A 15,137-nucleotide genomic window follows, 5' to 3' on the forward strand; every position below is an offset into this window, starting at 1 on the left:
ATTAAAATTAGAACTATTAGAAGATTTTGACTTGCCGCTATTACTGGAACAGCCGGCGCTCCCAGTAGAACCGATCTGCTTTGTCTGAAAATAACTGATGTGATGTTAGAACACGATACGTTTTGCAGCAGCAAACTCATAGCGTTGGTTAACTTAACAGATACATTTATATATATATATATATATATATATATGTATATTTATATATAAATATACGTAGAGATACCGTCATCGTAGCCAAGTACCATCCCAGCATGGAAATAGCATTATCCTTCTGAATAACTTGAAATAGACAATAGACGAACAGCCTTCCTAGCCTCACTTTTAGCCCAGCACATTATTATAGATGCAATGTATAGTATCAACACCAAGAAGCAAGGAAAATCGGCACACCGAAGTCTATGCTCTTAGCCAACATTCTGAATAGTTAGGAAATATGAACGATTTGACTTGAAATTTTTTACTATAGTTTACCAACTCCATTATCAGGCAATCGGTTCTCAAGGAGAAATGAGCTCCAGCTGATATAAATCTAGTGCTAGAAGATCGCTGGGTGGACTGTGATTCACCGATCTATGGTCCTGTTCTTTTTCTTTATATACATACGTGTGAATTCCAAACAGAGAAACTGGAAAATAATTTTCACATAGCTCCATGTAAGACTTCACGTTTTATATTTCTTCACTCTTTTGGCTCGCGACGTCCTTTCTCTATTGGTCGAGCAGCCTACATATGGCAAGCAGTGTCAGCACGGTGGCATTTTCCGTACTCTACTTTAACTTGCAGCTCTTATAGCCAATGCACACTGATATCTGATCAGGAGTACGATCGATGGATAACGAGAGACTAGTAAAGAAACACGGAAGAGGAACACGCCACCCCGAGTGTTTGCTAGGCGAAGGCGCTTTTCATTCAATACGATGATTTCAAGCTTAACACATGTTTGTAATTGCGGTAAGTTTCATGGCGCACGTTTATGAGGAGAAACTAATTTAACGCATATCGGTAGTGCTAATTGATGAACCATAAGGGTAGCACAGCTACATAAAAAAAACTACCCCCATAGCAAATATATCTATTATTATAATCGCTTACACTGTTATGACTGCTTTCATTACTACTTTAATAAGCGCTTTCTATACGCCAACAGGAGAATGCCACAAAACGGACAAGAGTTTTTGTGCAAGAAAAAGGCAACAAAATAACCTACTAAAACGTTTCAGTGAGAACTCGCACGCACTTCGTTTCATTATCAACAATGGATGAACTGGAAATTCGTATTAGCAAAGGAACTGTCATCACCTCCATATGCATGTCCACCCATATAGATCCACTGTTTTGATTCTTCTTTATTTTTTGTTCAATTCCCATCTGTTTGTTTTTAGATGTATTTCAGACGTTGTCTTTTTGGCTGATTATGCACTTGGATACTTGATATGCGTGTATCTCTATCATCGGTCATGTTCAGTATAACATAAAACGCTGCTTTTCCAGCTGTTTGTTATAACGCTCTAATCTTCAACAACGTGCTAATATTTTACATTAGCAAAATACATCGGAATTACTCACACAACATCTAAGCCAATATCATATGTAAAAAAATGGGCATAAGCTAGTGATAATAATCAACAGTCCAATAAACTTTATCTGACAGCTTATTTAGTTGATGTATTCGTGTATTGGCTGGATCTACCCTCGGTTTGACTGGCATTGATTACAAATAATACAGTTGTGTAAATAATTCTAGTATCCAATTTTCATTTACATGTTGACTTTAAACGTACGTTTGCAACCATTTCTTCCGCTGTCTGTGTGCGAATATTGCTAGTCACCGATTATTACAGTCATCACCGAGAGTACACTAGTTTTGATTTATCATTGTATCTCTGCTCATCACTCTATACATGATACAACTTGCAGTAAGTTCTCGGCACGCGTGCATGCTGGAAAATATAACTGATATTGCTCCAAATTGAAGCATAAATTATCATTAGCATTTTCGTAGGATTTAGTTCCCTAAACTGGCGTATTTTGCGTCCAGTAAATGCATGTCATTGATTTTGCTTGAAAAGTGACCTAATTTCTTAGCTTGCAAGATGATTTCGCGGCACGATATTACCCACGGCATGATCCAACTGACGGCATCTTAATTAGTAAAGCGTTCAGAAAGAAGAGAAATGGTATATTATGGTTGCATGTTGCTATTTAATTTCAAATAATAAAAACAATTGTGTTCACTGTGATGATCAATTACCGGTACTTCGGCTATGAACATAGACTGGCATACGGCCTGGTGTATTCTTCAGGTGTTCATAACACTCTAACCACATCCTTTTCTTTGTTTTGAGTATTGTAGTGCCGCGGGTGCGTATATATATATATATATATATATTATATTCGTTTTCAGCATGCTACGGTATAGATAGTTCATTAATTGCTTGATACGTTCCCTTCCATTTGATTGAAAAATCACAAGGATTCGGTATTGGACGTGTGTACACAAATCTAAGCTTACATTTTTGTTAAGATTAGTATTAGCTGGAATATATATTAGATTCGATATTTAAAGTTTTCTAAACTAACATAACAAGATAAAATGTAAATACGCATATCCTGTAAGACATAACTTTAAAGTCAGCCCATAATTTAAACAAATAAAAGAACTATTTTAACACATTCTGTTGGGGGAAATAAGATAACAGGAAACACAGATTTTTGATGCAAAACAGTAAAAAATCAAGTTGCTTATCTTGGAAACTTTTCCTATTGATCTAGGTACCTATCCGTGTCCGCCGCTTACCGCAGCTATTGGATATCAACAACAATGTCACCTGCACAAATCATTATTCAGTATTAGATTAGAATTAGAACAAATTAGAGTATAATTAGAACAAATGTAGTGATTAACAACTGCGATAATAACTGTATAATCAGATCATGTTAACACTGGAAGGCTCTGTAGGAGATGTCTCTCAGACGACCATGCTGGCGATCAATTCATCCCATACTTTGTCTTTTACTTGTCTAGTATATACGATTACACATCTTCATATTTCAGGGCAGAGAAAACTACGTATAATTATACTGATAACCATATTTGAACCGATAACAGCTGTTTATCGTAACTCACCATTGTCAGTTATCGACATCGTAAACAAGACCGGCACATTGCTGTTACCATTATGATCTAGCTGGGCGCGCGACTGCCTACTAGTGTTGTTTGTAATTATTCGGCTAACAGCGACTCTACCATACCATTCCGCTGAATTTGCTTTCGCACCCCTTTGCCAGATCAAACCGTTTATCTGCCCGCATGGACAGGAGTTTGTACTAGCTGTAGTATGTCACAGCAGAGTCAGACTTTACAGGACTCGTCTACCAATTGGGGCAACAACAAATAGGGCAGAGCGAATCTGTTTAATGCGCGAGTTTTACAGCCTGGATCAATCGAGTAATCTTGATAACTTGCTACCGCGGCCGTAGATGTTTTGCAATTATATCGCCATAGTAAACAGGGCGGAGGAGCTGCCGGCAAAGTAGCGTAGGGAACTGGTTGAGTTGTCGCTTGACTGTCGAGCCTCTAGTCTCGGCGAAATTTTGTTGGACAGACAGCAGACGAGAGCCGAATAGCGACTTCTTGCTTAGTCATATTTTACTGCAGCAGTCATTTGCATTTCAGTCTGTTTTATCTATGAGCACGATTCAAGCACGATAAAGCAGCCGTTGCAGGTGCTACTACTGGCGCAATCATGAGCAGAGCAATCAGTTGACAGAGCTTTAACGGTGAACAAAAGCGGTGGCCCATTGTGTAAAAAAAAGTTAGGTTTTATTAGCCGGTCACAACGATGATGTGCTGATTCAAGCGAACCGCTGACAGAAGCGCGGTCGCTTGTGATCGGACGGGTTCGCTGAAGTTTTCTTGAAGATTATTGGTGTTATTCTCGCCTTTTATATATATATTGTCTGTCTACTTCTAACAATAGAGCGGAGACAGATGCAGTATTTCTTAGACAAAATACGGGGTAAGGCTACATGTCCACTGGCTAAACGTCCACTGATGTTTTGGAAGCTGCTCTAATAATGTATCCATTATTACCTGTTTAAGTATCAGTGTCCGACTGCAGTTTAACCGACTTCATATATATACGTATTTAAATTATAGTATTCTATGATGATTATCATTAGATCATTATTATTGTACATATTGGTGTACCATTTTAATGTAATATCACGAAGTAAACAGCGAGTGTAGAATATTCTATATGTGAGATGTGTACATCTAAATAGTACGATTCATACACGCGTGCTCGCAATTCCTTTGAATCAAAAACCGTTTGACTTGACATATAAATCGCTCTACGATATGCGGATCATATTTGTCGTTATTGCCGGCTTCATCTAATAACAATCTAGGATTTATGTTTAGCCTAGTCTCTGTTAATAAGCCCGTTAATTCTCTTTTTGAGAGTCTCTATCGAACCATTGTGAATGGAGGTGCTTCCAGCAGCGTTCTCCTGCTGCGGGGTACCTATCAGGGCCCACCCGCCTTCGCCGTCATCAAATAGGTCGTCTGCACCAGAAACCTCTTTGAGCTGGTCGCGAGCACTCTTCAACTGTGCCAATGCTATGAGGGCGCTTTCCGGACCACCAGTCTGTATCAGGGCTTGCTGAAGGACAGCTAAGTGAGCATCCATCGATAAGGCGCACTCAGCCACCCGTGACTTCAGCTGTATCAGCTGCTTAGCAGTAGCTGTCATGCTGAGCTCACGTTCAACGCCAGTCCCTTCCTTGCCGCTGCTTGCCATGTACTGCCAGTTGACCTCATCTACTTCTGGTGAACAAAAATTAAGCGTCTGAGGACGTAGTGCTCTGCTTCGCCTTGGCGACTTCGGCCGTTCCTGTATGATCTGTCGAAGAGGTCGCGGATATTTGTAGTGGTCCCGATAATGGAGAGCCAATTTAATGACGTACGAGACCTCGACATTGTCAGGGTAGCGCATTAACAGGTCCAGACAACCACTGTAGTCTGCTGTCAGCAGCTGTTCACGAATGGCGATCAACATCGCGACGAATATGTAATCAGAAAGGTCGAGCGAGATCGAATCAGCAAAAATTGTGTCCCACAGACTCAGAACACTGCTAAGCGGATACTCGCGGCTGAAGAGAAGGCGTAACCAACGAATACCGTAGACTTGAGGATTGATCTCCAACAGCTCGAGATGTGCCTGTAAATTTGGGTCGAGCCTTTTGAGTATATGTCGGTTGATTTTGCTAAGTTTCAACCCTAGTACTGTGTGTGTTTCGATATCATTCCGTGAAAAGAGCTGAGGAACTTCTGCGCGAGTTGGCTCATTGTTTTCGGTACATGAGTACCAACTTTCAAGAGTTTCCATTAGCGAATAGAACACCGAGTACGCATCATGTGCGAGGTACGTAGAGTCAAGGACATCGGCCAATATCCGTAAGCTTCCGTCAGTCAGCCGCTCTAGATGACCATTCTTTCGGGCCTCGTTATATGCGAGCTGATCGTTATACATTACGTAAACAATGGGTGCAAGAATTTCATGCATCCCCTGCCTATACGATACACTTGGCTTAGACCTCGAATAGTAGAATAACACTGACGTCATCGCCTCCTGAATATCGGGCCGCTGAAAAACCTCCACTTCTGGCCATGTCCGTATCACATCTTGTTGGATCATCTGCCGGAGTTCCTCATCCTGGAAGTACTTATTCCATTTCGACTGATGGTCTTGCGACAACGGGTTATCACCCACCTCCTGTCTTGGATCAAGCTCAAACTCCTTTACCTTTTTCATATATTCTTGGCGTTTCTTCTTCAGTGCTTGAGGCCACTCAATGCGGTCCTCAGGTAGACAGTCGAGAAAAATTCGCCAACACAAAGACCGAAATTTCGTCGTCGAGTGAAGTCGCATATCTAGTGCAAGTCCTCGCAGATAGTCGTCGATATCAGCCCGAGACGTCTCAAATAATAACTCGAATTCGTCCACGTACCCGCCACAACACTGCTCCATTTTTTGTTTGTTCTGGTCCTCGTTACTCTTTATGGATGTGGCGATTACATGTTTTATTGGTCTATCACGGTGTTGACGCTAATAGCCGCCGGATCGCCACTGTTGGTGTCAAGTCGGCTATTACCAGCACCCACTTCTAACGACAACAGCGAATGAACAACAAAAAAACACTTGCTATTTAGCTGTTGCTGTTCCTCTCGTATTTTCAAAGCATAGAGTAATTGGGTTTTAGCGCAACCAGTTTGTCGGTAGACAAGATTGACTATAATGGCGAAAAATACACATTGATCCTGCCAAATGCAGATCACCAGCACAGCGGCATCAGCACCCTTCGGCTGGGTTCGATCTGCTTCGACTCGGCTGTCCAAAAATGGCGGCGACCTGCAGTGGCGTCAACAAGGCACAAGGCGTCAACGGAAGCAATATAGGAAGCGGGCGGTTTTATATCGGAGCAATAAACACAGCAGCGGCAGCACTGTCACCACTCGCTAGCCATAGTACAAGTAAATGTGTTCAACGATCACCTTGCTGCTCGTTTGACGATGCATACGAGATGCTTTGGTCACCTCCCTGTGACTGTTTCTACTAATATTGCCATTGCTAGGGTACTGTGAATGACGCTAATGAAATAACTTGCAAATTAAACGAGACGCGCGGCGACAGCTAGGATCAGTGCAAATCTGAGATGGCGCCAGTGGCATGGGGACCCACATGTCGACGTATAATAGGAGATTTACGATATCAGGCGCCTAGCGTTAATAATAATCGCCAATTTCTCTGCCTAGTCGTCTGCTTTGCCTTGGCAAACTATTGTCTGGATTCGTCGTTTGTGTTATTTGTTGTTAATTAGTTGTCCACTCACACACTATACACTCGCTTGAAGCCTATTAGAGGCAACGTATCATTGTAGTTCGTTGCAATGAGAGTCTTTCGTTCGCGTGGCATCGATCCTTACTGTCTAGAAATCGTTGCAAATATTATAACAGTACCAAGTAAAGAGTAATAGTAGACAATAGCGGGGTACTCGTAGCGAGGAAATTAATTCAGAGTAAGTCATCGTTGTTATTACAGAGATCAATTCAATGTAGCCAGTTGGTCTATTGTGGCTTGTGGATATTGTCACTAGTGGTAGTAGCACTAGTAGGTCATTCACAGTGAAGAAGGGCCTAGGATAGGACTGCACTCACTTGGAAATCGCAGAAGATCTCGTCCTCGTCAGGCGCCCCGCTGACCTGGTGCCGGGCGTCCGAATCGTGTGGGGATTCCCGCGAACCACCACCCATCGCGCTGCGCCAGCCACTGCAGCCGTAGTCGTTGTTGCCGCTGCTGCTGTTGTTATACTGCAAAACACCACCTGCTTGCGTACGTCCTTGTCCTGGCCCAACCAGATCCAGGTTGATGCTTGTTTAGACGCACAGTCACACCCGCACTCACGTTTATCGCACTATTTATTCCAGGTATTGACTCGTAATGCGGTCTTCACTCTATTTGGGTAATGGGAGGGTACGCAGCGTCCCTGTGACTTCACGTGCATGTAGGTACTGCTGGTCTGCTATTACGACCATTAGCAGAAACAGCAGCAGCGCCACCAGCAGCAATTATATGGGTCCTTCGCCTGCTCGTTTCGCTCTCTAGCTAGAAAATATGGCCACAAGCCCAGGGCAAGTCTCAGTACGGGTTGTTTAGTAAGACCTGTGCTATTTTTGAGTGTGTAGGATGGCCACAGGTGGCCATTTACCATTGTGGCAGTGGTGGCGGCAGTTGAAAGTGTTCAACTGGCGCGATATTTGAAACTCCGCTCGGTAGCAAACATGTAGAGTGAAAACACTTCGTTTCGCGCTGGAAGGGCGGAGCTGTTCGGAGCGAACTTGCGGCGATAAAACTCTAAATATACTTGGTTAAAATAGCGTGCAATTAAATCTAATGCAATATAAGGTCAATCCTTAGAAAATCGGCAGGCTGCCCTAGTTTATCAAATGACTCTGAATATATTATACCCGTATCGCATGTATCATACGACAGGAATGTGCACGAGAGGTGTATATGCTAGTTGTGAAATTGATGATGTCATAAAAATGCATGCTTTCATTGGGTAATTGGTCTTCTTTAACAAAAAGGCTATTAAGTATTAATTTCATTCTACCGTTTGAGGAGATTGATGGTTCTATCCACACCTTAAACGGGTTCGCAGTGGATTTACAACGCATGTCTGAGCACTTCCAATTATGTTTGTTTTCAACTATGAAATTACGTTGATGACTGTTTTTTTTTCGCACAGCCGTTGCCAAAAACTGACTGGATCAAAAATCATTTCGCCACCTATCAAAGTGTTCTCGTGGGCTGAGAAACCCCTGATACGATATTTTATATCATCGAGAATGGACATAGTGTAGACCAACTTAAGTGAATAATTTTAAAATTAACATTTACTTAATACATCATTATATTTACTCAGAACAGTGCCACACTCATCGTTCTCTTACAAATTGTAGTAATTCAGAACTTTTTTTTTTATCGCGTATTTACTAAAGCCGCGCATTTATTGATTCTTAAATACCGATAAATATAATAGCATCTTAAGATGTCTCATACCGACAAAGCTTTGTTCGTTTTTGAATCGCAACACTGCACTTTCTATTCACAGAAAATATTTTCTAACAATATTCTATGCCTTAGGTTCATGTTCCTCTTTGTCTCTTTGCTTATCATTACCGTACCGCATGTTTCTTTAAGAATCTTATATTTACGATTTTAAAACATAATTATCATCATTTCTTCTACACGCTGAATCACACCTCACTCGAATTGTCGTCTTTATTAACAACATTAGCCAATCTATTCCGTTTTCTCATAACAGTAAGATCACTTTTGAATATAGCCTATTATTCAATCCCATAATGAAATTGCACCACATCAAGTTCTCGTAAAACCCCTGAAACGAATGACAATTTGTTGTGGGCATCATAACAATAACTACGAATAATTATTTATTTCTATTTCCATTGTCATATAAAGCACCTATATATTTCTAAGATAAAGGATTCTATAAAGACCTAAACATAACTGGCCTAAAGACATGAACGCTTCGAGCTTTACGTTCGACACGGCCACTAAGCATTTCTGCAGATCCGTTACTACTGGAATCCTTATAAAGCGTTGGTTTAAAAAAATTTCAACGAGAAATTTTGAACTCGAAAATGGATCCCGTGTTCACTTCTGTCAGATTAGTGTGATGGCATATCGCTTAATAAATAGTGCATGATTTGACTGAGCATTAAACACAAGAGCCTAAAAACGATTGCAACACGTTTCTTCTCCTGTTGCAGTCATGATTCATTCTTGAATCAGATTGTGATTCGCGTTATTAGAGCGGCTCATTTATAACGCAGATCGTCACATCAGTGGGTAGAGGCAACTGAATCGACCGGAAATTATCCCAAAGCTATTATGCAAACACTAAAACTTAGGATATCTATTTAATGGTCTATTGAGGCCGAAGTGTGCTGTCAATAATTAGAAGAGATAAAATACAAACTTCTCATTAAGCAACCACCATTAGTAAACAGATCCAAGCCTACTGCACGGCAGTACTGGTTTACAATATTCATGGTGAAAAAATCTACATTAGTTGAATGCATCTTATCACCCACCACCCTTACCAGGCATAAGTCTCAAAAAGAACCATTCTTTTAGATTTCGACACTTCTTAAAACGGAAGTCGTTCAAACCTCAACAAGGTGTCGAAATTGCTTCTCGAAACTTCATTTTTCGTTTCGATTTTCATTTCGAAACCCCTATTGAGAAAACCCTATATTCGAAACCCCTATATTCGAACCCCTATAAGAATATATTGTAAAAAGCTTGGAAAAGTTTTGGACTCACAATCCTGCATTTCATACTAAATGACCCAGTATGAATCTGAATCCAATATACACACAATATCCAAGTTCAACGTCCATTAAAAAGTGGACCTGAAGAGAAACTTAATAAAGTTTCAAGTCTCTCTCTCTCTCGATAAACCAAAGAATATTTTAACTAGTAAATATATACCACTGATTCTTCACATGTACACTAAGAAACTAAGATGCTGAGTAATGTAGAAAATGTCTTTTTTTATTTCTGTGCAATAAACATAAGAATATACTTGGTTACAACCTTGATAGCCATGATGATACATTCATATTACTACGAAGAGTAACTTCGATTAGCGCAAACAATTAGCAAAGGAGATCTTTGTGTAACTACTGTGCTCTTATTACTGACGCGATAACGAATGCGACGACTACATTTTGGGATGACTTCTTCCTCCATTACTACTACGCATTATATAATGAAGAGTTTTAGCTATTCGATGTCTACCCGAATTTAAATCTTTCATAAGAACATCTAAATTCATGCATAGGCTAGAAATTAGACAGCATATGTTCGCTCTGTTCTCGAACAGATAATGATTGTAAATGCTTCTAAGATGGATACGTTCACTGGCTCAGATACAATTTACTTCTGCTCTCTTTTTTCGTTTTCATGTTATACATTTTCACTGACTGTCGTGCACTAAAAGCCCTTATATAGATTACCCTATCGATGTCGAGATACTATGGTTTATTTTGGAAGAGATTTTTTTGAAAACAACGATAAGAGCTTAGCAAGCTTCCATTTAATTGCGCTATTAGGTCAGCGCGTGACGCTACCTAAAAACGTTTTGAAGAGAAAATAAAGGCTCCGATTTTTTTTCCAGTTAGTTCAGCTACCGTTAAAACTCCTACTCTCCTAATTGTTAGTGGTGAATGGCTTTAACTACGAAGCAAAAAATCCTCAAGCTGCACTTTCGCTTCGATTTTTATCGAGTACTCGCTATTTTTTGTGTAATTCCTTATTTTCTACTTCAATTCAACAAGGCCAACTCAATAGCGCACTAGAACGAGATTTCTATTAACCATTTGTCATAAAAGGAAATGTTGGTGAATACGGGGTATCCAAATAATTTGTCGGTTTTACAGGGTACAGCACGAAAGTTATGTTGGGAACGAATATTTGTCAAGCAAGCCTTTAATTAATACCACAATTATTGAAAACAAGATTTTCTTTTAATGACTTGTGATAACAAACTATCGATTTTTCTATTGCATGCTAGGCACGAAACAACATCCATACTAGCTCATTTTGTGCGTGAAAAAGCATGGTCCTTGTTACGCCCTTTTATTGTTCCCCTTTAAGCCAAGGTACTAGTGGGCAGCTCACCTTCCTGTTACGGATTGTCGAAGATGAGTATTCTGAAGAAAAGACAGTTAAGATAATCTAATATGATACCTGTGTGTAAAGGGCTGCATGGCTCATGTTAATGGACCAGTAAAGTTAAATCCATTTATCGGAACAGAAGCTTGTGTTACTTTGCGTTTTGCTTTTGTTGACGTTTCCGCATGGCGGCATCACGTTTCCGCTGAATCTCTTCTACAGTGTACGTTCGCTTAAGATCACCTGAAAATAAAATCACTGTGATAAATGAGTGACAATAGAAAAAAAATATTGGTCTGATACAATAGAAAACTTTTCGCAGACGTAATACAAATTCGAAAGAAAAATGGGAATCAATGAAAAACAAGTAATTGATAAACAATTTTGCTGTCATCTCTTTAGGCTCTTAATAATATATGGGTGTCAAATATGCCATACAGTTTCATACTGATATTAAATAACCAGTTTAAATCATTAGCCTTTAACATTTACTGACCCGATGAAGTTGAGCTTTGGCTGTTCTTCCCGTTACCCATGTCAGACACTGATTTATTCACCTCTGCGGGTTTCGCACTACGACCCCTCACCGCCGATACTACATTCGCATCGCTCTGACCATTTTGCTTATCGAATAACTCCGATGCTGAGGATTCCCTTTCTTTTGATAGTTTTTTTCGGGGCGTTCGTGTTTTGTTTAGCTTTAAAGTCGATCCTTGCAGTAAGGTACGTGTTCCAGTGACGCCGGAGGTAATTCTTGGCGATCTGTTGAACGAAGGCGATGTGTAATGGCTATAATGGCTTCAATAGTGCTATGTTTTAAATGCAAATGGTATTTTATTCGATTTCTCACTATATGGAAAAAGACGACATACATAAAAATAGAGAAAACACAAGCTTCTTAAATAGGAGTGCCACTGGGCAGATACTCATGCCAATGATAGTAATGTTATTAGTTGTTGGTACAGTCAGCTCTCGCTACTTCGAGCCCTATACGTATGCATGTTATTAGATAAGAAATGTGTACCACTTTGAAACTAACCTGGCTCTGGTAGCGGTCGGTTGTATTTGCTGCATGAATTTTTTCTCTACTTGACTTGCGACCTGACTCAGGAAATCGTCTTCATCTAAAGAATCTTCAGCGCTATCTGCGACTTCCTCACCTGAATCATCTCCGAATCTCCCTTCACCTGCTGTTTTAACGGAAACATTGTTTCGCAGTAGCAGTGAAGCAGGGCTTCGCCGCTCAGGGCAGCCGACTCTGTCCAGAGATGAGATGTTTTCACTGGTCGAATAGCTAAATCCATTGTCGTGAAGGTCCATTGATCTGCGTCGCCCCCGGGTCCTCAGATTTGCTTTTGCCGAAGATACCGTCAATGACGGAGACGACATAGGAGACGTCCGTGACAGCAAACTGTGACCACGCAGAGTTAATCGACCACCAACAGTCGGCGTCGACACAGGAGTGCTCGATTTACTATAGGAGGTCAACGCAAAAGGCCGCCGTGATGAATGTTGTGCGCGAAAATCACACATATAGTGACGAAATTTAAAAAAACGAATCCGTTACATACTGAGAAACAAATTTAGAAAAACATTTACTCTGCCTGTGCTAAAAAATGTGGCTTCGGGGCGTATACAATTAAAGATTCTAACAAAACAAAACAATAGGTTACTTCTAAGGACACGAGGGATCAATACATTATATTGTACATTGTTAGCTTACTTAGCGGAGACTCCGTTCGTAAACGGAAGGATTCTTTGGTTCTGTGGAGTTCTTGGCTGCTTCCCACTTTGATCTGATGCTCCCACCACAGAAGCCACATTTTCCGGTTTTCTTTGGGTGCTTGTTATAAGTTTGCAGCTACCCTTAAATGCCTTGACCGTTCGGCAACTATTTAGTAACGGAGGTGTGGGAGGAATGGCTCCAAAGAGGGCTTCAGTGCTATCATCAAGTGATGAGCGGGACGAATCACGACCTCGGTTTGCAGCTGACCGATTTGAAGGCGATGACAAAACATCTGATGAACACTGTGAGGAACGCGATCTTGTCACGGGACCAGGTGAAGGCGCCTACCGACAATCATGTTACAGTTAGTATGTTTGACGATAGGATACAGAAGACACTATTTCTCTCCATTCTATTATTCTCCATTATCCTATTCGCTTGTATGATATACATGCGTCAGTATGATTTAAATGATGCTACCATGTTGTATTACACGTCTGCACAACAGTGTAAATAGTGCCAACGTTACGGTTTGACTCTCTTAAAATGGAAGGTTCGTAAATTAATGGTAAGCTGTATTTATCAAGAACACATAAAAGTTAATATATAAGCGATTGTTCAATTAGTATTTTGCTGAACTCACATCTTGTTGTTGTTGTCTAGTGTTTACTCGAGGGGGCATTCGTAAAGCAAGTAGCGCGAGTTCCCTCTCTTTCGATGTGCGACGATTTCTGCGGAGACCCGTTTGGCTCGCAGCTTTGACAGGCGTAGGTGATTGAGGCGCTGTGCCATCTTCTCGAAATTGGGCCTTAGCGAGCAACTCTGCAAAATTCACCGGTGTGCCATTAAAACAGAAAAATTAAAAAAAAATGTATTCATGCTGGTCTTGGTCTTCACTGAAACAGTTTAACATATACTGTGCGTACACTTGAGACTAAGGATGTCATTTTATGCACAAAAGAAGTAGCATAAATATAAACATTTACTTAGAAACGTATGATTATAAAAAACATAAAAATCCTACTATTTTGCTTAATTTAAAAACTGAACATACAACAGAAACCAAAACTGACAAATTGTTATCGATTCAAGCATAATGAAGAAAAATTATATTTGTTTTTTCAAGTTTATATGCTTCACTACAGTTCTGTAAGTTTTTCATGCGGCAGTTGATGGTGATGGAAGCCAGTATTGGGTTATGTGTCACGGTGTATTGCTTAGACCGAACAAACCTACTTTGAACAAAGTCACCACCTCCGTAGCCAATTTCCGGTCGCTCATCTTGACTACCGCTGAGTATCATCTGACTTAGTGTTTCATCTTCTTCCATTTCGAATCAGAAAAACCCGAGTGTGAAGTGTTAGGGTAGGCACGATTAACAGCTACAGATAATACTTCTGAGTACAACTTTTGCACAACTTCTTATACTTTCTAAAACCCTGAGTGTGGTTCAACCTAATTCATTGTCAAAAGTCGAAGTTCCATCATCCACATTTGTACTAGGCTCACTCGTTCAAGCAGCGCTCCAGTCTCTCCGCGTATCCTTAATATCCATGAGATCCATCTAAAATCAGCTTCAATACAAAAACTTGTTTGTACTGAAGATCTTAGTTGACTCGAAAATCTTTTAAATCACTTAAATTAGTCCACTAGTCCAAAGAGCGAAGATCTAATATATTCTATTATTGTCACACTCATTTGCAGCAGTCGGTAACTTCGCGCGGCTACCTTTCGTTTGCTCAATAATCAAAACATTGGCTCGTGTCGCTCTTTACCCGTCACTATGAACGCATTTATGGAGGATCCGCGCTTCTGCATTGAGCTAAGCTGTATTTTGTCTATGCGGCAGGAAACCAAGAAATATCGCACCCCTGCTCAATGTTCACACCGGACTCTCATAAAGCGCGCTATCTATTTAATTCTGTCGGTTGCATGAACCTATCTTAACTGCACGTTTTTATTCTTCCTGTCATTTGCTAAAATATGCTGTTTAATTGACCCGGCTTTAACCATTAACTTACACAAGTACCCTGTCAGTCCACCTACGACCCGGTAAAACCGCACCACGTCCGTTACTTTATACCGCCCAGTCCGTGCAGGCCAGCAAAAATCATCGTTACCATTTACCACCATCACGGTAA

General features: G+C 40.5%; 3 protein-coding genes across 5 annotated transcripts in view; all 3 read right to left on the minus strand.

Annotated features, from left to right (window-relative positions):
- LOC111263241 (protein CNPPD1) overlaps window positions 1-7,773 on the minus strand; it is a 13,267-nt gene extending 5,494 nt beyond the window's left edge. Inside the window, exon 1 of one of the 3 annotated variants that reach the window (XM_022838174.2) lies at window positions 7,223-7,773. In XM_022838174.2, the coding sequence (XP_022693909.1) occupies window positions 7,223-7,318 (96 nt within the window). In that variant the 5' untranslated portion in view covers window positions 7,319-7,773. Of the gene's footprint in view, window positions 1-3,130; window positions 3,675-5,810; window positions 6,398-7,222 lie in introns of those variants that run through there. The other 2 variants (XM_086969493.1, XM_022838180.2) reach the window with 2 other exon arrangements.
- Window positions 3,805-5,804, minus strand: TBC1D5 (TBC1 domain family member 5; the record flags this gene model as incomplete). The annotated part of the gene is made up of 1 exon (XM_022838166.2): window positions 3,805-5,804. A coding segment is annotated over one exon (1,377 nt), but the record flags the coding sequence as incomplete, so codon positions are not given.
- A 2,354-nt stretch (window positions 7,774-10,127) lies between the features above and the next one.
- LOC111263224 (uncharacterized) lies at window positions 10,128-14,742 on the minus strand. Its single transcript, XM_022838140.1, has 6 exons — window positions 14,233-14,742; window positions 13,640-13,818; window positions 12,994-13,340; window positions 12,310-12,744; window positions 11,767-12,032; window positions 10,128-11,513 (listed from the first exon to the last, which is right to left on the minus strand). The coding sequence occupies exons 1-6, from the start codon at window positions 14,324-14,326 to the stop codon at window positions 11,422-11,424; spliced, it is 1,413 nt and encodes a 470-aa protein (XP_022693875.1). The 5' UTR covers window positions 14,327-14,742; the 3' UTR covers window positions 10,128-11,421.
- Window positions 14,743-15,137: the final 395 nt, after the last annotated feature.

This window comes from Varroa jacobsoni, unplaced genomic scaffold (genome assembly GCF_002532875.2).
Source record: "Varroa jacobsoni isolate VJ856 unplaced genomic scaffold, vjacob_1.0 scaffold_75, whole genome shotgun sequence".
NCBI lineage: Eukaryota > Metazoa > Arthropoda > Arachnida > Mesostigmata > Varroidae > Varroa > Varroa jacobsoni.

Bases quoted from the DNA above. Each gene is read 5' to 3' on its own strand.
- LOC111263224 (XM_022838140.1), bottom strand. From the start codon at position 14,326: ATGGAAGAAGATGAAACACTAAGTCAGATGATACTCAGCGGTAGTCAA. The intron at 12,033-12,309 runs GTTAGTTTCAAA...TTCGTTCAACAG, and splicing joins CCGACCGCTACCAGAGCCAG to ATCGCCAAGAATTACCTCCG. The intron at 11,514-11,766 runs GTCAGTAAATGT...TTTTATTTTCAG, and splicing joins CCAAAGCTCAACTTCATCGG to GTGATCTTAAGCGAACGTAC.